This window comes from Mytilus trossulus, chromosome 11, assembly GCF_036588685.1.
Source record: "Mytilus trossulus isolate FHL-02 chromosome 11, PNRI_Mtr1.1.1.hap1, whole genome shotgun sequence".
Classification (NCBI taxonomy): Eukaryota; Metazoa; Mollusca; class Bivalvia; order Mytilida; family Mytilidae; genus Mytilus; species Mytilus trossulus.
The window spans coordinates 36,433,325-36,458,769 of record NC_086383.1 but is presented as its reverse complement, the minus strand read 5'-3'; the positions used below and the strand labels follow the sequence as shown (position 1 = coordinate 36,458,769).

General features: G+C 34.0%; 1 protein-coding gene across 1 annotated transcript in view; it reads right to left on the bottom strand.

Annotated features, from left to right (window-relative positions):
- Window positions 1-124: 124 nt before the first annotated feature.
- Window positions 125-25,445, bottom strand: part of LOC134691043 (uncharacterized) — a 35,082-nt gene continuing 9,761 nt past the window's right edge. The window contains exons 2-4 of the mRNA XM_063551237.1: window positions 23,813-24,010; window positions 14,321-15,084; window positions 125-6,515 (exon numbers count right to left, since the gene is read on the bottom strand). Of these exons, the coding sequence (XP_063407307.1) occupies window positions 14,339-15,084; window positions 23,813-24,010 (944 nt within the window). The 3' untranslated portion in view covers window positions 125-6,515; window positions 14,321-14,338. The remainder of the gene's footprint in view (window positions 6,516-14,320; window positions 15,085-23,812; window positions 24,011-25,445) is intronic.

Here is a 25,445-nt window from a genome sequence, read left to right as displayed (position 1 = left end):
CTTGTCTGGCAAAACAGCCGTTGGATGTCAGAGCAATCTTGGACAAGAGACAGGGTTGCGTCCTTCTGTTCTTTCTAACATAGGTTAACGTGTAGGATGAAGTTTCTTATCAATGAAAGAAGAATGCTATCAAAATTATATTTTACAGTCATATGCATCACGGTTTGAACAATTAAAAAAAAGAGTCTGAAATTAGACCCCTTACACTAAATTTATCGTTTAACATCACATAAAAGAGATTGTTATACAAGGCTCTAAGATGGAACACTTCTTCTTTTGTACACATACATTGTATATTCTTATTTAACACTAGAAGTATGCACTAAATTTCCTTTAACACAGTTTGTTTTCCCAGAGTCAAAATTGTTGACGTTGTGATGATGAGGGAAAAAATGGGCTTGGGAATGAATTTATAATGATTTTTTGGGATATTTCAAAATAGTTTTAGGGATATGGGATATTTGTAAAAAAATAATTATTGGGATATTAGGGGTAAACATTATAGGGATACGGGATATTGGGATAAAAACTTAATGGGATATGGGATATTGATACTCCCCCTAAACAAGCCTCACAAAGACAACGACGCCGCCAACGTCATACCAATATACGAGGTATAAAAAGTGTCCAATTAGTTATACATAACATAGTAGCCTGCTAGATAATAACACGTATTTCATCATTTATTGAGTGGAACACAAATCTAGGGAGCTTACATAAACAGACAATGAAAACTTCCTAGGATTCAAACTGTAGGAGGAGTTATGTGAAACAGCTATATACCAATAATGGGACAGAAGGACGGCTGGACAGGGGTACAATAATATGCCCCAAACTTTTAGTTGCGGGGGCATAAAAATTGCAGGTACCAAAGTGAATTAAACACAAAGTGCTGTAGACAGCAAATCCTCTGCAAGAGAGATATAATAAAGAGGAATACACATCATTCAAATATTTAAAATACATAATTTTCTTTACAAGTTTTTTATACAGAAATATAAGCAATTATAATTTTAAGCATTTATATATACATATATGGCATACACACATATACGAATCATTAAAATATGTAATTTCCGTAGCCAGTAACTTAAAGACTCCAACCAGCATAACATGGCATGCAATTCAAATTTAATAAACAGCTGTGTAAGGAGCACATGATCTGCCTTTATCATGTTTATTATGCATATTGAAATTGTCAAAAGTAAAATTGGATATTTAGAAGGCATTCAGGGGGTTATCAGCAGCAAATAAAATGGCACTGGAGAAATGAGGATACCCTAGCTAGTATTGCGTCTATTTGACTGTTCATAGTCCTATAAATCTATAAGGACAAACTAAAAAAAAATCAAAACCAAAAGCCTGTCTTGATTAACTTATACAACAAGAGTATTGATTTTGTAAAAAATTGATCAATAATTCAAGCGCTAGTAAATAACATATAAAAATGCCTTTTATTTATTCATTTTCAAAGTCCAATAACTCTGGAATGACATATTAAAAAATAATCGAAAATTGTGGTGTACTTTAAATTCGAAAAATAAGGTCGTAATCGCAATACTTTAAACTCTTATTTTGGATTTTTTAATACAAAAATGTATTGGTACCTTGTATGATGTTTAATGTATAAAATATCTGTCAAACTTAACCAATCACAGTACATGTGATAAACTAACATATATCTGACAATAAAAGTCATTAAACTAAGGGAAAAAAAAACACAATTCCAAATAAATCTAAAGGGGGTATTCGTTTTATCAATCCCAAGAACAATGTAAAGTTTTGTGGAATATTGGAGAAAGTGTGTGATAAATGTGTTGCATTGTTTAAAGTGGCAAAAGCTCCATTACTGTGAACAACATGGCGAAAAGTATGAAAATCTAGAGAGCTTTTATCTATCAATCATAATGTAATATCAAAAATACATAAGAATTGGTTAAAGCAAATTTGAATTATCATACATTGGAATTTTTTTTGGAAAAAAGTTTGTTTCCAGTTTTTGGAGAAAAAAATAATTTGTTTTTGATTCTGAGAAAAAAAAAATGTTTGTTTCCCCCTCAGCTGCCACTTTATGTAATGCTAAAATTGAAAGAAAAAAATTGTTTTCGACTTGTCGCGAAAAAAATAGATTGTCCAGAAAAAAAATCCATAGCCCCCCTCCCCCAGAAAATCAAATGGTTGCTGCCTTAGCAGTTCATCTTTTATGGACCTAATCACGATTTCTTATATACAAACTACAGAAAAATGTTTAGTAAGGCCACGGTCTTTTTAATTTGTTGGTTTACAGATTTTCTCCATGAAAAATAAGTTTCAACACACGTGTCAAAAACGTAATAGACTCGTCCACTGGAAAAACGAGAATATCGGGTAAATTTGTTGTCATGCATTCCCGTTTTTTATCCAAATGGACGATATTTTTTTATAATCTAAATACAAGAAAATTTCAAATTATTTGTTAATATTCAGTACTTTAACTTGATGTCTTAAACTTCCACCTGTCCGCATTTGGACCAGTCTATTTCTATGAAAAGATGCATCTTACAGACTGGTGACAAATAAGGGAAACAAACTTATTGCGTAATTGATTTGAATCACAGGTTTCATTCCACAAAATTATTTGCGCAAACGACATTTCAAGGTCATTAATAATTGGTTTGTCTATTTTTAGAAACGTAACCTGGAAGTTTTATTTTTTCACAACAGAAAGTGTTATCAATTCTGTTAGTGATTAATGCATTTCATTTCATAAAAAAGAGATATTTTAATTATTTTTCAGGGACAATGCATTTGTTAGGGTCGGTGGGAATAAAAAAAGCATGAAAAGTCAATTTTATTTTTATTCTGAAATCGGCAAAATCAGGTCGGGGATCCGTAAACCAACAAATTAAAAAATCCTGGCCTAAATAGACCATAAAAAAAATCTCTATAAGAATAAGAGGTGAAAATTTTACAACTCTATACACAAGAGTGCACACGCTGAAATGTCTCGCCTTCTATACCAATCATTGATATTATGTTGATAGTCTTAAGTATAAAGCTAAGCTTCATTACAACTGTCACATAAACTTAACATTAACCAAGATAACTAAACAAAGACCAATGAACCTTGAAAATAAGGTCAAGGTCAGATGAACCATGCCAGGCAGACATGTACAGCCAACAATGCTTCTATACAACATATATAGTTGACCCATTACTTATAGTTTAAGAAAAAGGTCTTACAAATCTATTGCGCAATACTGTGCATTTGAAGATTTCTTCTTGAAACTTTAAAAAAATTTAAAATTTGAAAAATTTGAAAAAAAAAATATGTCTATATACAACTGCATAACAAATTTCATTGACCTATCACTAGTGTTTCCTTATAAACTGATCCAAACACAAACTAAAACATTGTTGATGCCACTACCACTGTCAGAAACAACATATACAAATGTTGAAAACTAGTGTTGTACTGAACAAGTTAAACATAAAATAAGTTAAATTCATAAAATTAATAATAATAAGGTGACATTATACAATTAAAATACATTCCTATTATCATTAGTCTACAACTAAAATGGCTTAAATAATGTAGATGCCCTATTGTCTGAAAAAAATAATTATATTCATCTATAAAACAATCAATAACTCTCAGCAAGAGAAAAGTTGATTCAACATTTCACTATTGTTTCAGCTTTTTTTCAAGCCCTGAGACCGATATTATGTTAAAAAAAAAGCATTAAAATCAAATAAACATGTATAAGAAGCATTGTGTAAGCAGATAATTAATTATAGAAAAAATCATAATTATAAATAATTTTTTTACAAATTGATGAATTTATTTACAAATTAAGGTAGCCGAGGTAATTGTGTTGCATTATATTACTGAAATATATCAGTGGATATTCACATCCACTTTAACATCAACATCCTGTATCATTGTACAGCAGATATAGGTACTTACCCAGCAGGCGTGAGCGATTTTGAACTTACACAGTAACGAAAAATCTTTCTTTTGTTCACATAATATCAATGTGTACCTCAATCTTAACATAATTGATGTTTTAAGAAATGATTTGGTCGTAGGTTGATGATTAGAGATGTCTCATTATTTTCCCAAAACAAGAGAGATTACTAAAAGCATGTGCAAATACTTGTAAAAGAAGTTGGCCCTCGTCTCATCCGATATAATTCTATATTCATTGCAACTCTTTTTCTGAAAGGTCAATGTGTATGTGTATTAGGTATAGCTGTTTCAATAACCATGATAACTGGCAATGAAATTTTTCATACATATGTTATTTTTTTATATTTCATCCCGTTACCATGTAAGGTCAAAATCCATCATGCCAACTTGGTTAGTACATGTACCTATATCCGGTGAACTGATGATACACTGTGATCAAACATGTGTAAAAAAAAATCATCATAATAAGTGCAAGATACACTAAAATGTCTTGCTTGTTAACATTTAATAGGATGCAACAGCATGAATAGTATTACTATATTTTTTTAATGTCTTAATTCATTTAGAAAATAAATAAAAATAAAAATTGGATCACATCTAAAACAACAACAAACAAGAGTATAAATATTGAAACATGTCCATACTTTGCCAATTACCATGATTACGGTGAAAGTACTTTTATTCATTTGGTACTTATTTTCATCAAGATCCATCAAGCAAGTTACTATCATTTCTTGTGATTACATATGTTACAGGAGTGCACCAATTGTGTTTCCTTTGCAAGTTCTTTCATTTTAGAAAATATACATCAAAGGTTTAAAAGTAGAACAATGAAATCTGTTATAAAGTTCTAATTAGTTTATTGAAAATATGAGTTGTAAATAGCATACACTTATCTAAAATGTTTCAATAAATAGAATGATTATACCGTGATGCAATTTAAATGTTTTGTTGATATGAGCAGTTTTAACATGTTTAAAATAAGGATAATTATTTATAAAACCTGTGTTTTTTGCATTTGAACATCTAATGAACAACATAATATCATCAGGATTTTTTTTCTAAAAAATCGTTTTGATTAACTAGTACTGTCAGGTGATTAAACAAATTGAAATTTAAGCATTAACAAGTCAGCCTGCTTCTTCTACAAATAAAATTAAAATCAAAATTGAGAGGAATTTTGTCCGTAATCTTTCCAAATGACCCACAAATCAAAAGATGTTATAAAATAAATGCACTGTAAAATAAAACAGAATTCTTTTCATCATGCCTGTTATCCTGTATTACTCTTTAAATGTTTTTTTTTTCTAAAACCTACACATCCATGTACATGTAACTTTTCTTTTAACAATGAAAAAATTAATACCAATAAATACAAATACTTTCACAGACTGACAGTATGAATAATTGATCCTTACATTCTGAATTTTTTCACTCCTCAGATTTTTTCTACCTTTTTTTTTAACTGTTTTGAAGAAAATATAACATTAACTCAAATGAGTGAGCTGTGTAGATTGTTTCATAAACAATGGGGACCATTTTAAACTACATTATAACAATTTTAGTGGTATGTACACATGTAACGGAAGCAAATTATTTAGCAATGTTTCCATTTGTTAAGGGCATAACTCTGGAACAGTTAAAGTGACACCTCTTAAATTCAAACTTGATATGTATTCTGTTGTTATAAGCATTTTGTATAATGTTATACATTAGTAATTAGTAATAGCATTTAGTTGAGGCAAACTCAAGTTAGAAATTCAGCAATTTTTCCATTTGTAAAGGGGCAATATATTGTTATATTTTTTTGAAATCTTAATTTTAACTCTTGTGCTTATATATCTTAGTCTTTTTATTTATGACATACCAATATGGTGCAGATTCCATCAGTTCTATTTCGTTGGATCTGGTAAATATTTCTCAGGCTTGTTTGAATTTAAAAGTTTACGTTTAAATGATGATTTTGGGGCTTTAATTTCCTTTATCTCATGATCGAGGAACTTAGTTCTCATTTTAACTTCTTTTTCAATCCTACTCAAACGTTCATGAGTTAAACTAGATGCGAATCCACATGTCAAAGAAAACTTTTCAAGTTCTAATTGGGAAAGATTTGGTTGAACACTTAAGTGATTAATTAGCATCCATAGCTGAAGAACTGCACCCATGTTTAATGTTGCATCACATGGATTGTCTAAATTGTTCCATAAGGGTATTGGATCCCCATCATTTCTTAAGAGAATATCGTTTTCAGTATCATACATGTAAACATCAAAGCATTTATCACTTATTGCAATAGTTGGTATCATTGTAACTATCTGAGGAAAAGACTTGGGTTTTCTAAGCTGAAAACGTTTCTGATAAAAAGAAAATGTAACTGCTTGTGACACAAACTGGCTAACATTTGTATGCCCCCTTAATAATTTTGATTCTTTTTTTACTTCAATTAGTTGTTTTTCCTCATCTATATACTTCTCCTTTTTCTTGTCTTTGGGTAAAACTATACTACAGCTTCCACCAAGGGGAAATACCATTATATCTGGTTTACCATACCATAATAATTCTGAACCTGAAGAAAAAAATCACTTTTGTATTAACTTATTTAATCATGTTAATCAAAGAATGTTTTACAACCAGCCAACCATAGCTTACTATACACATCATAGGACAGTTGTTTCTGTGTTTAAACATAGGTATACCTTTTTTCCATCTCCTCATGGGATATTTATTGTTTACTGATTTTTTGATAAAAAATATATATGTCATTAAAGATGAATGGTCAGATCAGTCAGTGGTACATTTGTACTACATAAATGTACTATTTGTACAAGAATTTTTTATTTACTTGAAGAAGTAATATACATATACTTATATAAGTAAATTTGCAGGATAGTTATGCAAGTGTATTTTATTTACTTGTATAGTTAATAATTTTTTGGCTTTATTATGTCCCTTAGACATTCAGATTTCTTTACTTACATAAGTAAACCAGGTGCTCCGCAGGGCACAGCTTTATACGACCGCAGAGGTCGAACCCTGAACAGTTGGGGCAAGTATGGACAAAACATTCAAGCGTGATACAGCTCTGAATTTGGATTGTGATCAAATTTTTGACATTATATGGGTTTTTTACACAAAACAAATGTCAAGATTTTACAAATCAATTAAAGATTTCTTCTTCAAACTTATTTAAATCTAAAATTAAATAGTTGACACAGCATAGGTTTCTGACACAGAATGAATGTGGTCTTATGAACTTAAATTTTTTTTTTTTTGCCTTTGAGGAATTCACTATGCTGTTGAATATGTAATCCTCTCAAAAAAATGTTTAAAGAAATTTTCTTTTTATTTATGAAATCTGAAATGAGAAAAATTTAACCCCCCCCCCATTTTTTTTTCACATGCCCCTTTCCCTATTTCCAAAACTGATATCAATTCAAATTTCTAATGGAGTTTGCAACAATAACTACTCTTTTAAATACATCATAAAATATTAAAATGTAAAATAAAGTGCTTGTTATCACTGAATGGTAAAGATTGGTTGGTTGTAAAAGTGAATATACATTGGATATTGTATAAAACAATGATTTAAGTTGATTCAACTACTATTCTGAACAAAGAAAGATAACTCCAATAGAAAATTTCTTGCTATTGCACAATATTGTGCAATTAGATATTTTGTACAAGGACAGTGGAAGATTTTGGAAATAAATAATTGAACCCTCATTCTGATGAAAATATAAAAAAAAATCCATGGCACATGAATTATTGCATTTACTGAAAATAAAAAAAAAGATGTGTCTTATAAAAGAATAAAAAGGTTCGCAGAACGCAGCATGATACGACCGCAGTGGTCAAATAAGTGTTCATTTGGGCAAGCGTTGACACACTACTTAAATGGACACAATAATATGCTGGACACAGTAATATGCTGGACAGAAATTTAGACCCTTGTAGCTCCGAAACGGTAAGTCCCAGCTAAAATTTGAAAAGAATCATACAGGTTTGAAATTTCATAAACCAAACGTAACAAGAGTGCACACGCTGAAACGTCTGGCCTGCTCTCCATTATCACTTCAAATGGGAGGAAATGGACCTAACCATGCAAAAATACCACATACTCACAGACCTATGAAATGAGGTCAAGGTCAAAAGAATTATGTCAGACAGACATGTACACCCTAAGACCAATCTATAAACAAAATATAGTTACCCTACCACTTGTAGTATTAGATAAATGACGTAAGTACATGTTCTATGTGGAAGTACTGAAGAATGAAATTGTGAATTCTACTTTCGAAGCCATTAATGCGACTGAGCGTCAAATTGTAGAGCGTCATATCATCGCTACAGATAAGCTAAGGGCCGGTACTGAACATTCTAAAGTCCCCACCATGTATTGGTTACCAAAACTTCATAAAAACCCATTCAAATTCCGTTTTATCTCGGCGTCCAGTAAGTGCACTACAACTAATATTTCTGTCCTTTTAACTACTGCCCTCACTACTATAAAGGAACTCATTATCAAATATTGCAATAAAGCTTATGAATGTAACGGTACGAACTATTTCTGGAGTGTAAAAAATTCTTTGGAGGTTTTGGATAAATTACATGCTTTTGATAAGCCTTTTGAATCTGTTGACAGTTATGACTTTTCCACACTTTACACTACATTTCCACACAACCTAATTAAACAGAAATTTTCAAGTTTGATTAATGGTCTTTTGATGAATCTGATTGCAAGTATATTTGTTGTAACCGTTTTAGATCTTTTTTCTCTAGTGCTAAAGACAAATATAAAAGGTACACTTACTGGACGTGTGAGGAGATGATAAATTCTCTCAATTTTCTTCTGGACAATTGAATATATATATCCGGTTCGGTGATAAAGTTTATCGGCAAGTTGTAGGAATCCCTATGGGCACAAATTGTGCCCCGTTAATTGCAGACTTGTTTCTCTATTATTATGAGTCACAATTCATGGTAAAACTCAGTAAAGATCCTGCTAAACACCATTTAATTGACGAATTTAATAATACTTATCGTTATCTTGATGATATTTTTGCTTTAAATAACCCGGACTTCTACAAGTACACTGCAGAAATTTAAACTAAGGAACTGACATTGAATAAAGCTAATACAGACAGTTCACGATGTCCTTTTTTGAATTTGGATATTTCTATTTCACAAGGATCCCTTCATACTAAAATTTACGATAAGAGGGATGATTTCTCGTTCCCTATAGTTAATTTTCCCTTCCTTGACGGGGATGTACCGTTAGCGCCATCATACAGTGTTTATATTTCCCAGCTTGTTAGATATGGACGTGTATGTAGCGACGTTTCAGATTTTAATGAACTTAATCTTTGTATAACTGATTAATTATTAAGTCAAGGTTATCGTTACCATAAATTAATCAAAACTTTTACTAAATTCTTCCGTAGATACAAAGACGTTGTCACTAAATTTAATTGTACTTGTAGGAGTCTTATTAGGAACGGTATATCACATCCTTCCTTCTATGGGAATGTTGTGAATAAAGCCAGAAAATTTAAACGTAATCCTTTGGGACTCACTAGCCACTTGAATAAACTAATTTGTAAAGGTTATTGTCATAATATTGTTGTTAGATCTTTACAGATTGTGTTTTTTGGTACCGATATAGACATGCTGGTCAACAGTATAATTCGAAATTAAGTCTTTATTACTATCCTACAGCTTGCCCATAATTTATTTGTTATTTTTTGGCATGTGCACAAGGTCCTGTTTTCTTTATCTGTCGATGATTTTTCTGCACTAAATCATGTTTGACGTGTAGTAATTGATATTTTAGTTCTAGAAACTTGACTTGCTTACCAGTTGTTTTTTGGATTTTGAACTGGCTGGTAGTTAGCAGCGAGTACACTATTGAGGTCGATACACTTGTTGTCTTTTGTCTTCTTTGTTAATGCTTTAGTTATTGTATTTACCTTGTAACTGTATCGTTTTCTAGAGTTAAATCCTTTTCTTCTGGTTTTTATTGTTTGTTTTCTTGTTATATTGTTACACCACTATCCCAGGTTAGGGGGAGGGTTGAGTACTCACAAACATGTTTAACCCCGCCACATACTTTATGTGCCTGTCCCAAGCCAGGAACCTGTATTTCGGTGGTTGTCGTTGTCTTCATGTTCTCATTGTTATTTTTGTATCATATATCCTGAGAATAGGCCATTTGTTCTTATCTTGAATTGTTTCATATTTTATTGTTTAGGGGCCTTTTACAGCTTACTTTACGGTGTGGATTCTTGTCCATTGTTGAAGGCCGTACGGTGACCTGTAGATGAATTTTTATTTGTAGTTCAAACCTTTGCGGATGACTGTCTCATTGACAATCATACCACATCCTCTATTTTTATTTTAATCACGCAAACTTAACGTTGGTCGCTGAACCATGAAATGAGGTCAAGGACAGGTGAACTGTGCCAGACAGACATGTTCGCCTTAAGACCAATCTATAAACCAAATATAGTTGCCCTACCACTTGTAGTATTAGATAAATGGAGTTAATCACGAAAACTTAACGTTGATTGCTGAACCATGAAATGAGGTCAAGGACAGGTGAACTGTGCCAGACAGACATGTACGCCTTAAGACCAATCTATAAACCAAATATAGTTGCCCTACCACTTGTAGTATAAGAAAAATGGACTTAATCACGAAAACTTAACGTTGGTCGCTGAACCATGAAATAAGGTCAAGGGCAGGTGAACTGTGCCAAACAGACATGTATGCCTTAAGACCAATCTATAAACCAAATATAGTTACCCTACCACTTGTAGTATTAGATAAATGGACTTAATCATGAAAACTTAAAGTTGATAGCTGAACCATGAAATGAGGTCAAGGACAGGTGAACTGTGTCAGACGGACATGTACGCCTTAAGACCAATCTATAAACCAAATATAGTTGCCCTACCACTTGTAGTATAAGAAAAATGGACTTAATCACAAAAACTTATCGTTGATCACTGAACCATGAAATGAGGTCAAGGGCAGGTGAACTGTGCCAGACGAACATGTACACCTTAAGACCAATCTATAAACCAAATATAGTTGCCCTTTCACTTGTAGTATTAGAGAAATGGACTTAATCACGAAAAACTTAACGTTGGTCGCTGAACCATGAAATGAGGTCAAGGACAGGTGAACTGTGCTAGACAGACATGTATGCCTCAAGACCAACTATAAACCAAATACAGTTGCCCTACCACTTGTAGTATTAGATAAATGGACTTAATCATGAAAACTTAAAGTTGATAGCTGAACCATGAAATGAGGTCAAGGACAGGTGAACTGTGTCAGACGGACATGTACGCCTTAAGACCAATCTATAAACCAAATATAGTTGCCCTACCACTTGTAGTATAAGAAAAATGGACTTAATCACAACCAGATGCTCCGCAGGGCGTAGCTTTATACGACCGCAGAGGTTGAACCCTGAACGGTTGGGGCAAGTATGGACACAACATTCAAGCTGGATTCCGCTCTAAATTTGGATTGTGATTAAATAGTTGACACAGCATAGGTTTCTGACACAGAATGAATGTATTCAAATGAATTTAAAATTTTTGTTTTCTCTTAGAGCAATTCACTATGCTGTTGAATATTAATCCTCTCCAGGGGCGGATGCAGGAATTTTCCAAAGGGGGGGTGCTATCCCAGGGCAAAGGGGGGGTGCAAAACATATGTCCTGATACAAATGCATTGATCGACCAAAATAAAGGGGGGGTGCGAACCCCTGGAACCCCCCCTCTGGATCCGCCACTGCTCTCAAAAAAATGTTTGAAGAAATTTTTTTTTTATTTATGAAATTTCAAATGAGAAAAATTGAACCCAATTTTTTAATCACATCCCCCTTTCCCTTATTCCAAAACTAATTTCATTTAAAATATTCTAGTGGAGTTTGCAACAATTACTACTCATTTAAATACATCATAAAATATTAAGATGTAAAAAAAAAACTGCTTGTTATCACTGAATGGTAAAGATTATTTAAATTTATCAGTTGGTAGTAAAAAGTGAATATACATTGTAGATTTAAGTTGATTCTGGACAAAGAAAGATAACTCCAATTAAAAAAAATTCTTGCAGATATTTCTTGCTTAATATACTGGACAAAGAAAGATAACTCTTAATTAAAAAAAAATTTGCTATTTCACAATATTGTGAAATTAGATATTTCTTGCCATTGCACAATACTGTGCAATTGAAAAGACTTGCTATTGCACAATACTAATATAATAATTTTAGATCCTGATTTGGACCAACTTGAAAACTGGGCCCATAATCAAAAATCTAAGTACATGTTTAGATTCAGCATATCAAAGAGGCCCAAGAATTTAATTTTTGTTAAAATCAAACTTAGTTAAATTTTGGACCCTTTGCACTTTAATTTAGACCAATTTTAAAACTGGACCAAAAATTAAGAATCTACATACACAGTTAGATTTGGCATATCAAAGAACCCCAATTATTCAATTTTTGATGAAATCAAACAATGTTTAATTTTGGACCTCGATTTGGGCCAACTTGAAAACTGGGCCAATAATCAAAAATCTAAGTACATTTTTAGATTCAGCATATCAAAGAACCCCAAGGTTTCAATTTTTGTTAAAATCAAACTAAGTTTAATTTTGGACCCTTTGGACCTTAATGTAGACCAATTTGAAAGCGGGACCAAAAATTAAGAATCTACATTCACAGTTAGATTCGGCATATTAAAGAACCCCAATTATTCAATTTTGATGAAATCAAACAAAGTTTAATTTTGGACCCTTTGGGCCCCTTTTTCCTTAACTGTTGGGACCAAAACTCCCAAAATCAATACCAACCTTCCTTTTATAGTCATAAACCTTGTGTTTAAATTTCATAGATTTCTATTTACTTATACTAACGCTATGGTGCGAAAACCAAGAAAAATGCTTATTTGGGTCCCTTTTTGGCCCCTAATTCCTAAACTGTTGGGACCGAAACTCCCAAAATCAAAACAAACCTTCCTTTTGTGGTCATAAACATTGTGTTTAAATTTCATTGATTTCTATTTACTTTAACTAAAGTTATTGTGCGAAAACCAAGAATAATGCTTATTTGGGCCCTTTTTTGGCCCCTAATTCCTAAACTGTTGAAACCAAAACTCCCAAAATCAATCCCAACCTTTCTTTTGTGGTCATAAACCTTGTGTCAAAATTTCATAGATTTCTATTAACTTAAACTAAAGTTATAGTGCGAAAACCAAGAAAATGCTTATTTGGGCCCTTTTTGGCCCCTAATTCCTAAAATGTTGGGACCAAAACTCCCAAAATCAATACCAGCCTTCCTTTTATGGTCATAAACCTTGTGTTAAAATTTCATAGATTTCTATTCACTTTTACTAAAGTTAGAGTGCGAAAACTAAAAGTATTCGGACGACGACGACGACGACGACGACGACGACGACGACAACGTGATAGCAATATACGACGAAATTTTTTTCAAAATTTGCGGTCGTATAAAAACTTATCGTTGATCACTGAACCATGAAATGAGGTCAAGGGCAGGTGAACTGTGCCAGACGAACATGTACACCTTAAGACCAATCTATAAACCAAATATAGTTGCCCTTTCACTTGTAGTATTAGAGAAATGGACTTAATCACGAAAAACTTAACGTTGGTCGCTGAACCATGAAATGAGGTCAAGGACAGGTGAACTGTGCTAGACAGACATGTATGCCTTAAGACCAACTATAAACCAAATACAGTTGCCCTACCACTTGTAGTATTAGATAAATGGACTTAATCACAAACTTAACGTTGATCGCTGAACCATGAAATGAGGTCAAGGACAGGTGGACTGTGCCAGACGGACATGTAAGTCTTAAGACCAATCTATAAACCAAATATAGTTGCCCTACCACTTGTAGTATAAGAGAAATGGACTTAATCACGAAAACTTAACGTTGACCAACATAAATTTTCAAGAGGTCAGTGAACCATGAAAATGAGGTCAAGGACAATGGAAATATGCCAGACAGAAACTTTATATCATGAGGCATCTACATGCAAGATATTAAACATTCAGCTCTTCTAACTTCTAAAATATAAAGTTTACAAGAGTGCACACGCTGAAATGTCTCACCTGCTCTCCATTATCACTTCCAATGGGAGGAAATGGACCTAACCATGCAAAAATACCACATACTCACTGACCTATGAAATGAGGTCAAGGTCAAAAGAATTATGTCAGACAGACATGTACACCCTATGACCAATCTATTTTTTTGGGTAAGGTGAGCTAAAAATTTGGACCCGTTACATCTATTGAGAATGCTAAGGATATATACACAGTGATACATACCTGCCAAAACTAATGGACTTATGTAAAGTAACGATGAGCCATTCCAGCCAACTTTTGCAACACATTTTGGGCATACTTAGACATCGGTAGGTCAAAAGCTGTCTTTGGTGGTTGCTCCTCTTTTTTTACTTTTTTTATTGGCAAGTATCTACTTAGTTCATTTTGATATATTGCAAGAATATCACCAGGCAGTTTTTCCTGAAAGGTTGACTTTTTAAGCCCAACAGCTTCAAGATCTTCTGCTGAAACACAGTTTTGGAAGTTTTCAAAATTTAACACCAACCATATACAAATGACTGTTCCAACATTCAGACTGTCATCCTTATTCCAGAGAGCTATGTTTTCAGACATGTAGAGTCTGTCTTGTGTGCAGTTGTACATCATAATTCTTAGTTTAACATTTGAGACTAAGAAAGATGGAATACAGAGATTGTTCAGCTTTGGATTCAGTTTTGACTGATAAAAAGCATTTGTAATAGTTTGAGCAAAAGTCTGTATCAAATTCTTTTCATTGGCAAATCCCTGATCTTTTTTCACCTCAATGCTTGTAGTGAATACATCAGGGCTTAAATTTGAGCCTTCCCCACCAGCTCCCATTTCATTCTGTTTATCATTCGTGACTTTTAACCTTTTTGCATCAGGTTCTCTCCACTCATAGTCTTGAGTTTCTTCATCTTCAATGCTCTCATCTTCATCTTTTTTAACTTTGACAGTAGTTTTATTAACTATGATATCAGGAAAACCATACCAAACTTTGTGATGTCCTTAAAAGAAACAATAATCTGGAGTTTAAAAAAACCCTTAACCACCAAACTGTCTAAGGTCTAAATTGAAAATAGGTTTGTTTATTTGCTGTTGACTGCTTTACGCTCCTTCAGTTTGACTCTGAAATTTTTTTTTATATCGCAGAATTATTTTGTGTTTATTTCTGTAAGCAGATTCATGGATTTCCACTATTTGGTTTGCCATAACATGCATGTATCGTTTCATCAAAGTGCTAAGAAATTTTTTTTTTTTTTGAGTTGTATAATGTTACATGTACATGTATGACATATTAATGTACCAAGAATCCCCATACCCAAAAGAAAATTTCATTTGTAAATAGTATCCCTCCTTATAACCAATCTGAATAAAAAGCTCCGCCGAGCGGAGCATGATACGACTGCAGTGGTCGACAAGTGTTCATTTGGGCAAGCATTGACACACTACTAAAGTGGACACAATAATATGCTTGACACAGTAATTTGCTGGATACAGTAATTAGCTGGACACAGTAATATGCTGGACACAGAAATTAAGACCCTTGTAGCTGGGAAACCTTAAGTCCCAGCTCAAATTTGGAAAGAATCAAACGGGTTGGAAATTTCATACGGAATCCAAACTAAAAAAAATATGTTGAAAACGGACAAGAAATAAAAAAAGTTCGTAAGGAACATAATGAAAAAAACAAAACCAAAATAAGATGAAAAACAAAAATTTGACAAAAGTCAATTTTGGCCCTTTTAAGCCCCTTGTACACTACAGTTCAGGTGGATTTTGACATGTCCACCCGTCCACAGTGGGAGTGGGCACAGAGTGGGCAAAACTTCCAGCTTGTCCACCATGCCCACCCTATGGAGTGGACATGCTATTTCTCAGTTTTAAGAATTAGACTAGCATATACTTTGCCCTGAAATAAACACTGAAGCTCTCTCATTCAATAATTCTGCAAAATTTGAATTTAAATTGGAGTGGGCAAGAGTGGGCTGCCCACGGTGGGCAGGTGGAAATGTCAAAGTCCACCTGAGCTGTAGTGTAGCTAGTAAACCATAAGTCCTAGCTCAAATCTGAGAAATTTTTCGCATTGGAAGTTCCATAAGAAATCCAAAGAAAAAAACCCATTGCAATCGGACAAGAAATAAAAAAGTTCGTTTTTTTTTTTTATTTAAGACCACTTTGGCCCCTAATAGCTTGAAAACGGTAAAAGCTATAGTAAATCCATTAAACTCTGCCGGTGCGGAAGTTCATAAGGAATATAATGAAAAAAACAAAACCAAAATAAGACGAGTGATCATTGTAACAGGATGCTGTTACGAAAGTCTCCCAAACAAACCCAAAAATTTCTGGGGAAAAGGTGGACACAAGATTAGTTTTTGACACATTAACATGTTGGACTTATTATCCAAGTTGAATACATTGTAAACAAGAGGCTCTCAAGAGCCTGAATCGCTCACCTTTATTCTTTTGGTTAAATCTCTCATCAATGATTATTTTGGCTTTTCAATTTATTTAAATGTTTTTTGGATCGTCCTATTTTCTTCAAAAGCCAAAAAAAATAATCATTTTCTCCTATGTTCTATTTTAGCCATAGTAGCTATGTTTCTTGACATACAAGGAAATAAAATATAAAATTTATACTAAATACTCTGAAACTCATTTAGCCTAAGTTTGGCTGAAATTGATACAGCAGTTTCAAAGGAGAAGATTTTTTAAAGTAAGTCAACATGATGAACAAATTGCGAAAAAAGTCCTTAAAGGGCAATAACTCCTTAAGGGGTCAATTGACAATTTTGGTCAAATTGACTTAATTGAAGATCTTACTTTGCTGAACATCATTGCTGTTTACAGTTTATTTCTATCTATAATTATATTCAAGATAATAAACAAAAACAGCAAAATTTCCTTAAAATTATCAATTCAGGGGCAGCAACCCAACAACAGGTTGTCTGATTCATCTGAAAATTTCAGGGCAGATACATTGTAGATCTTGACCTGATAAACATTATAACCCCAGGTCAGATTTGCTCTAAATGCTTTGGTTTTTGAGTTATAAGCCAAAAACTGCATTTTACCCCTATGTTCTATTTTTAGCAATGGCGACCATGTTTGTTTATAGATCATAACTTCGGATACAATTTACAAACTAGATACCCTAAGGAACATTCAGTTAAAGTTTGGAAGTATTTGGCCCAGTAGTTTCAGAGGAGAAGAATTTTGTAAAAGATTTTTAAGATTTACGAAAAATGGTTAAAAATTGACTATAAAGGGCAATAACTCCTAAAGGGGTCAACTGACCATTTCCGTCATTTGACTTATTTGTAAATCTTACTTTGCTGAACATTATTGCTGTTTACAGTTTATCTCTATCTATAATAATAAGTAAGATAATAACCAAAAACAGCAAAATTTCCTTAAAATTATCAATTCAGGGGCAGCAACCCAACAACAGGTTGTCTGATTCATCTGAAAATTTCAGGGCAGATAGATCTTGACCTGATAAACAATATAGCACCAGGTCAGATTTGCTCTAAATGCTTTGGTTTTTGAGTTATAAGCCAAAAACTGCATTTGACCCCTATGTTCTATTTTTAGCAATGGCGACCATGTTTGTTGATAGATCATAACTTCAGATACAATTTACAAACTAGATACCCTAAGGAACATTCAGTTAAAGTTTGAAAGTATTTTGCCCAGTAGTTTCAGAGGAGAAGATTTTTGTAAAAGATTACTAAGATTTACGAAAAATGGTTAAAAATTGACTATAAAGGGCAATAACTCCTAAAGGGGTCAACTGACCATTTCCGTCATGTTGACTTATTTGTAAATCTTACTTTGCTGAACATTATTCCTGTTTACAGTTTATCTCTATCTATAATAATATTCAAGATAATAACCAAAAACAGCAAAATTTCCTTAAAATTACCAATTCAGGGGCAGCAACCCAACAACGGGTTGTCTGATTCATCTGAAAATTTCAGGGCAGATAGATCTTGACCTGATAAACAATATTACCCCATGTCAGATTTGCTCTAAATGCTTTGGTTTTTGAGTTATAAGCCAAAAACTGCATTTGACCCCTATGTTCTATTTTTAGCAATGGCGACCATGTTTGTTGATAGATCAAAACTTCGGATACAATTTATAAATTAGATACCCTAAGGAACATTCAGTTAAAGTTTGAAAGTATTTGGCCCAGTAGTTTCAGAGGAGAAGATTCTTGAAATAGTTTACGACGACAGACGACGGACGACAGACGACGACGGACGCCAAGTGATGGCATAAGCTCACTTGTCCCGAAGAGCTAAAAACACATTGATATTTTTGGGCCAATCATATAGATCATTCAATGCGTTTTGTCATGAGGAACAAGAAAATATATGGTTTAAGGGTAGGAATCTCATCGTTTTCAAGTTATTCAATCATTTTCAAAGTAGGCGTGGTTGGGATGACCCGGGGGACACCAACCCTATGTATCATTCAATGTGTGACTGTCTTGTCATGGTGAAAATTCCCTATGTCAGCAATTTTATAAGGAATCCAGAGAAAAAAAAACCCATTGAAATCGGAGGAGAAATAAAAAAGTTCGTTTTGAGGGATTTAGCACCTCTTTGGCCCCTTATAGCTCGGAAACGGTAAAAGCTACGTTAAATCCGTAACGATATCACCAGTGCGGAATTTCATCAGGAACATAATGAAAAAAAACAAAACCAAAATAAGATGAAAAATAAAAATTTGGCGAACAAAAAGGAGAAGTCCTTTTTAGCCCCTTTCAGCCCCTTGTAGCTCGGAAACCGTAAGTCTTAGCTCAAATTGGTGAAAATTCCCTGTTTCAAAAATTTCATAAGGAATCCAAAGAAAAAAACCCAGTTGAAATCAGACAAGAAATAAAAAAGTTTGTTTTTGGGGATTTAGCACCACTTTGGCCGCTAATTACTCGGAAACGGTAAAGGCTACGTTAAATCCGTTGACAAACTGCCAATGCAGAATTTCATAAGGAACATTATGAAAAAAATTTCATTAAAATTGAACAAAAAATAAGTCCTCCACATCAAAATTAATATAAACACTTATTTTTCCTCTTTTGGCCCCTATTTCAGGAATCAGCGGGGCATAACCCCCAAAAACAATCCCAAGCTGTATTTTGTGGATTTATACCTTATGTTAAAATTTCATAGCATTTGCTCAATCAGAACTCAAGTTATCGTCCGAAAACCACAAATCTGGACACCCATGCCGCCGCCGACGACGCCATGGGCGATAACAATATACGACCGCAAATTTTTGCGGTCGTATAAAAATCTTTAAATTTTTGTTTCCATGGTAACGGCAACAATTTTGAAAATTCCTGGTACCAAATGGACATGTATGCATGACAAGACCCATTTATGTAAAGTTTTATAAACATTGTACATATAGCAGATTTTAAATTTTGCATATTTTTGCGGTTTCCATGACAACAATATCCATTTTGAAAATTCCAGGACCAAAGTGCTCAACTAGGCATTGGTCTCTTACTTCATGTCAAACTTCTAATATAAATCAGTTTTGAACAATTTTCAAAAATCTTTAATTATCTGTTTCCATGGTAATGGCAGCCATTTTGGAAATTCCAAGGACCAACTGGACATGTATTCATGACAAGACATATAAGTGTAAAGTTTTATGAAGATTGAAGCATCTTTTAAATTTTGCATATTTTTGCAGGTTCCATGGCAACAGCAGCCATTTTGAAAAATTCCAGACCCCAGGTGCACAACTAGGCATTGGCATCTTACTTCATGCCAACCTCCCATATTCTATGACTTATGGTTCCAGAGAACTGCGATGGACAAAATTTGGTGGAAAAAAAAGGGAAAAAAACTAGAAATAGCTAATGTCAGCCCGGCCTGTTTCCATGGTAATGGCAGCTACTTTAGATTTCCCATACACTGACTTAAAAAATATGAATGAAAAGTAACATTTCTAAAAAGTTTCAGCCAGTCTTGAACATTTTTCAATTTTTTTTTATTTTCGGTTTCCATGGTAACGACAGCCATTTTGAAAATTCCAAGGACCAGTTTGACATGTATGCATGACAATTCACATTTCTGTAAAGTTTTATCAAGATTGGAGCATCTTTCAAAATTTCGAATATTTCTGTGTGGTTTCCATTGCAACCGTAACCATTTTGAAAATTCCAGACCCAGGCATACAACTTGGCATTGGTATCTTGCTTCATGCCAACCTTCTATTATGAATAGTAACATTTCTGCAAAGTTTGAATAAGTTTTGAACATTTTTCAAAAATCTTTTATCTTCGGTTTCCATGTCAATGGCAGCCATGTTGGAAATTCAAAGGACCAACTTGACATGTGTGCATGACGAGACACAATTATATAAAGTTCCATTAAGATTGAAGCATCTTTTGATTTTTTGCATATTTTTTGCGGTTTCCATGGCAACGGTAGCCATTTTGAATATTCCAGACCCAGGCATACAACTAGGCATTGGCATCTTGCTTCATGCCAACCCATTATAGAGTTTGGCTTATGGTTCCAGAGAATTGCTCCGGACAAAATTAGGTGGAAAAAAAAACCAAAAAAAACCCCAGAGAAACGGAAGAATAGCAATATGTCGACCGACTAGATCGTTGGGCCGACATGCTTAAGTTTATTTTGAACATTATCTCCAATGTTGAGGCAGTCTCCTTTCAGAATTATATTTGATGACCTTGACCTGCATCCAAGATGGTAGCTGTCAGCTGACAGACAGTCACTACATGTACCTGTCTTGTGTGACCTTCGAAGGAAAGTTTGATATTAGGTCACATAAGACAGGTGGTCACTTAAAACAGGTTGATCATTTTCCTAGTGTGACATAAATGATAACTGGATATATTTGTATGTAAACTCTGTGCATCTGCAGTACTGCTTTTGGTGCTCATTGTATCAATACAGAGAAAATTTCATTTTTGGGGCATGTTTATTTTACCCCCTCTCCCTAGGGAAGGGGTATATAGTGATCCACATGTCCATCGTCTGTCTGTCTGTCCATGCTTTCGTCTGTCACACTGTTCGTTTCCAGATGATATAAAGAGAACGCCATTACATAGCCAGTGTTCATTCCAGAATTTCAGATTGAAGGGTCAAAGGCCCCTTTGGCAGTTAATCTAGGGGCCATCTACTGATATTGGTGGGTCATGAAATTTGACCAAAATCTCATTAATATCAGTGCAAAAAGCAAACAGTTGTTTCCTTCCTGTAGGCACTTATAAATAGATTTTATATAACAAAATTATACTTTTTATTAGTTGTTTTGTTTGTAAATGTTGCTTTCATTTCTTTATAAAAAAAATCATTTATTGAATCATTGATGTACTTGTAACTTGTCCTGGAATATTGTTCGTCTCGTTAGCGAAAGCATTGCCTTGTTTATCATATAATAATTGCACAATGGTCACATTTCATAAGTTTCGCATCGTAAATCAATCACGTCTGCACTGGTATTCGGTTTAATTTTCTCGTATCACCGCTTTTAGTGTTGTTTATCATTCGAGAGTCTTCTGCCACTTCTTGATCAACAATTTAACCGGTAGCATCCTTTAAACATTAAGGAAAACATAGATTTCAAAGCAACTTTCGTTTTCGTTTATCAGCCATGATTAAATTTAATAGAAAGGTCTCTTGTATAAAAACACTGAGAACAATGACAGGGAAGACCATGAAAAAAATCCGGAAGTTTCCTATTGTGGACTACGGAAAAACGACGCGCCCGACAGGCGCAAGTGGCACGTTTTCTTTGCGCCATGGGTGGAAATTATGCATCAATGGCGCAATGGCGCGGCCTGGAATGAACACTGCATAGCTTTTTAAAATTTTAATGTTATTTCCTACTATATAAATGAAGGTCAAGTTCAATTTTTGTACAAATTAGGGTCCTATGATAAAACTATGTCGGCTGATGTTGACTGCCTTGGTTGGCGGATGGAATCATCAGACACAATTCTGAAAGGGGGCAACCTAACAGGGCTTTTTCTACCTTTTATTAAAATAAGACCCAAACCCTTCAATTTAGAAATTTCCCTCAAACACCCTAACTTGGGAATTTTGCATCTCATGTTCTTACATTTAACCTTTGGGTCAGGTCAGGTGAGCTAAAAATCTAAGAAGGATGTGTCCATGGGATACAGAGGCTCCAACTTCCAACAAATAACTTCTTATTTTCTACTTATGGCAAAACCTTGAAATTAACACTTGAAATCCAGATTTTTCCAAAAATGCACATAACAATAATCGATAGTGTGAGTCAGTTAATTTTTGCCACAATTTTTTACTTCTATATAAGAACATGGGTGAAAGTTATCTGGGTTGGTAAAACCGGAAAAGTATGTCAACGATTTTTTGGATTTTGCCCTACCTATAACTAGAGACTATCAGCACAGCTCATTATGTATACCCCATGCCCCTTCATCTGCCAAGCCCCATTAGTTAGATGACTTACATCAGATATTAAAATACAGCAAGTAGTTCAAATTTCAATGATTTACCCACCTAGGCTCTACAATACAACTATGAAATGAAGAAAACAAGCTTACACATTTAGAGACACGAAGTGGATGACATTTTACTACCATATACTAAAGTAGGTCAAAGATCAAAGTGACCTAAATTTGGTACATGACACATCATATTTGTATAATGCATCCATATATCAAGTTTAATTATCCTAGGTGCTACAGTGGTACTATCATAAGTGTCAAAGTCAAGGTCACAGTGACCTTGATTTAGTACACAACACATCGCCTTTGCATGATGCATCAACACACTAAGTTTGACAATCCTAGGTGCTATGGCACAAAAGTTCTGCACAAGACACGAAGTGGGCAAATTTTACTATCATAAAGGTCAATGGTCAAAGTCAAGGTCATAGTGACCTAGATTTGGTACTTGACACATCGCATTTCTATAAATCGGCCCTTAAAGTTTTCAATGTTGCTCAATGTTGCTAAAAGGAGTTCTGATTGGATGATTATGTAAAATCATCCAATCGCTGAAAAAAAATCTGCACAAGACACGAAGTGGGCAAGGCTTTACTATCATAAAGGTCAAAGGTCAAAGTCAAGGTCACCGTGATCTAAGTTTAGTATGCGACACATCACCTTCCCATGATGCATCCATATACCAAAATTGATAATCCTAGGTGCTATGGTACAAAAGTACTGCTCCGACAGACTAGGCGATTCCTATATACATGGTATACTCATAAATAGTGGTATATATACCTATAAACGCCCGCCCGCCCGCCTGCCTGTCGTACCTTGCCAATCTGATAACCGATTTTTACATTCGTAAAATCCCAGTTAAAAATCCTAGGTGCTACGGTACAAAAGTTCTGCTCAGCTCTGGACACAAAATTGACAAGGTTTTACTATTATAAAGGTCAAAGTCAAGGTCACAATGACCTAAATTTGGTACATGACTCATCGCCTTCCCATGCATATGATGCATCCACATACCAAGTTTGATAATCCTAGGTGCTACGGTACAAAAGTTTTGCCCCCGACATGAAACGGGACAGACGGATGGATGGACGGACGGACAGACAGACAAACTTCATTTGCGGGGGGTATAATAAGGCAAACTACAGATTATACTGATCTGATGGTTTTTTAGAAGTCTTTCTTTTTAATTAACAATTAAGAAAAAAGATAAGGGATTGCAAAGCTCACGTGAATCATCTCAACAAAAATCTTACCTATAGATGTATTCCCAAGATTCAGGTCTTCATGACATGCTGGACATTTTTTCAAATCTGCAGGCCAACTGTGATGGCCATCAATCAAATATTCTGCTGAAGGAGCTAACAGTACAAACAAATGATGGGAAAGGATTGCTTGTATTTCTGCTTCACTCTTTGCACTTTTGACCTTCTTTAAATGTTCGATGTTCTTCTCTAAGAAAACAAAAGAAAACTTTTTATCAAAATATAAATTACATGATATACCAATATACCTATTCACTGTACAATAGACCATATACTAGAGGCTCAGGTTAGCCTGTATCGCTCAACTGATTTAAACAAGCATTCTGTGAGAATTGCTAAAGCAATTTTAAATTTTAATGTCGGAAACACTGGAACCACTAAATGTCAACAAAAGTTTAGCTCATGTGTGCTTCAAGCAATATTCATCTTGTGATTTCACTTCATATTTTAAAAAATATTTAGAATATAAACCAACAGAAAATGTCCTTAATTTATACTTTGAATGTTGCTAAACTTTTTTTGTTGAGTATAATTTTGAAAAGGGACCATCCAAGGGCCATTCTACAAAAGTTTAACCCAAACTGGCCAAGCAGTTTCAGAAGATTTTTAATTGATTTTTTGCTCAATTTCTTTTTTAGTAAGGGCGGCCGTCGCCAGGTGGGGTCATGGGATAAACTGAAGGAAACCGCATTATGGCCACGTTTGGTTCAAAAATGCAAGATTCATACCACATTGTCCGTAATTTTTCACCATCAAAAGTTTTGCAATTACACATCTGACGTCATCAAAGTTACCAGTTCATGGGGCAACTGGATGCCAGTTATACTGTAAACAAAATTTCGTATAGTGGTACATGTATCTTTAAACCAGCTAAATAACTTCTTACTAGTGTTAATGTTGCATTAGAAAGCCATAGAGATACGTCATGTCGCAATGACATAGAAACTGCGGCACAATAACTAATGTCTCAGTGCTTAATTCAGGACATCCTGGGGGCCGTGCGAATGCAAAATAATCAAGTAATTATCAGAAAAATGAATGAAAACTTTAAATCGTCTAAATTAACAAATATCCTGGAAAATGAAAATCTCACTTTACTGTCTCAAGTATGAAAATCTCACTGAACAGTCTCTATTGTGTGAAAATCTCAATGAACAGTCTCTAATATATGAAAATCTCAATGAACAGTCTCTCATAAAAATCACTAACCACTTTATTTAACCAGTCCATTTCTTAATCTTCTCCTTTGCAGCATGGGATCCTATGTTAAAACTATGTTGGCTGCCTTGGTTAGCGGATTGGGTCGTTAATTCATTACATTTATAAAGTAATGGACCCTGGTGCCAAGTTTGGTCCAAATTGTCCCAGTGGTTTCCTAATGGAAGATTAAAATGTAAAAAGCTAACGAAGACAGACAGACCCCAAGTGGTAGTGATAGGCTAGCTCACATGAACCTTCGGGCCAGGTGAGACAATTAAACGATGGGATTTCATGATCTCAACACAATGGGATTCAGGAAAGAGCATTTTATTTCAACGCAAATTCAGGATTATTTGTTAATGGGAAAATGATTATGTTGTTGATAAATTTTTACACTTTTTAACTTGGCACTTGTTAACGTTAC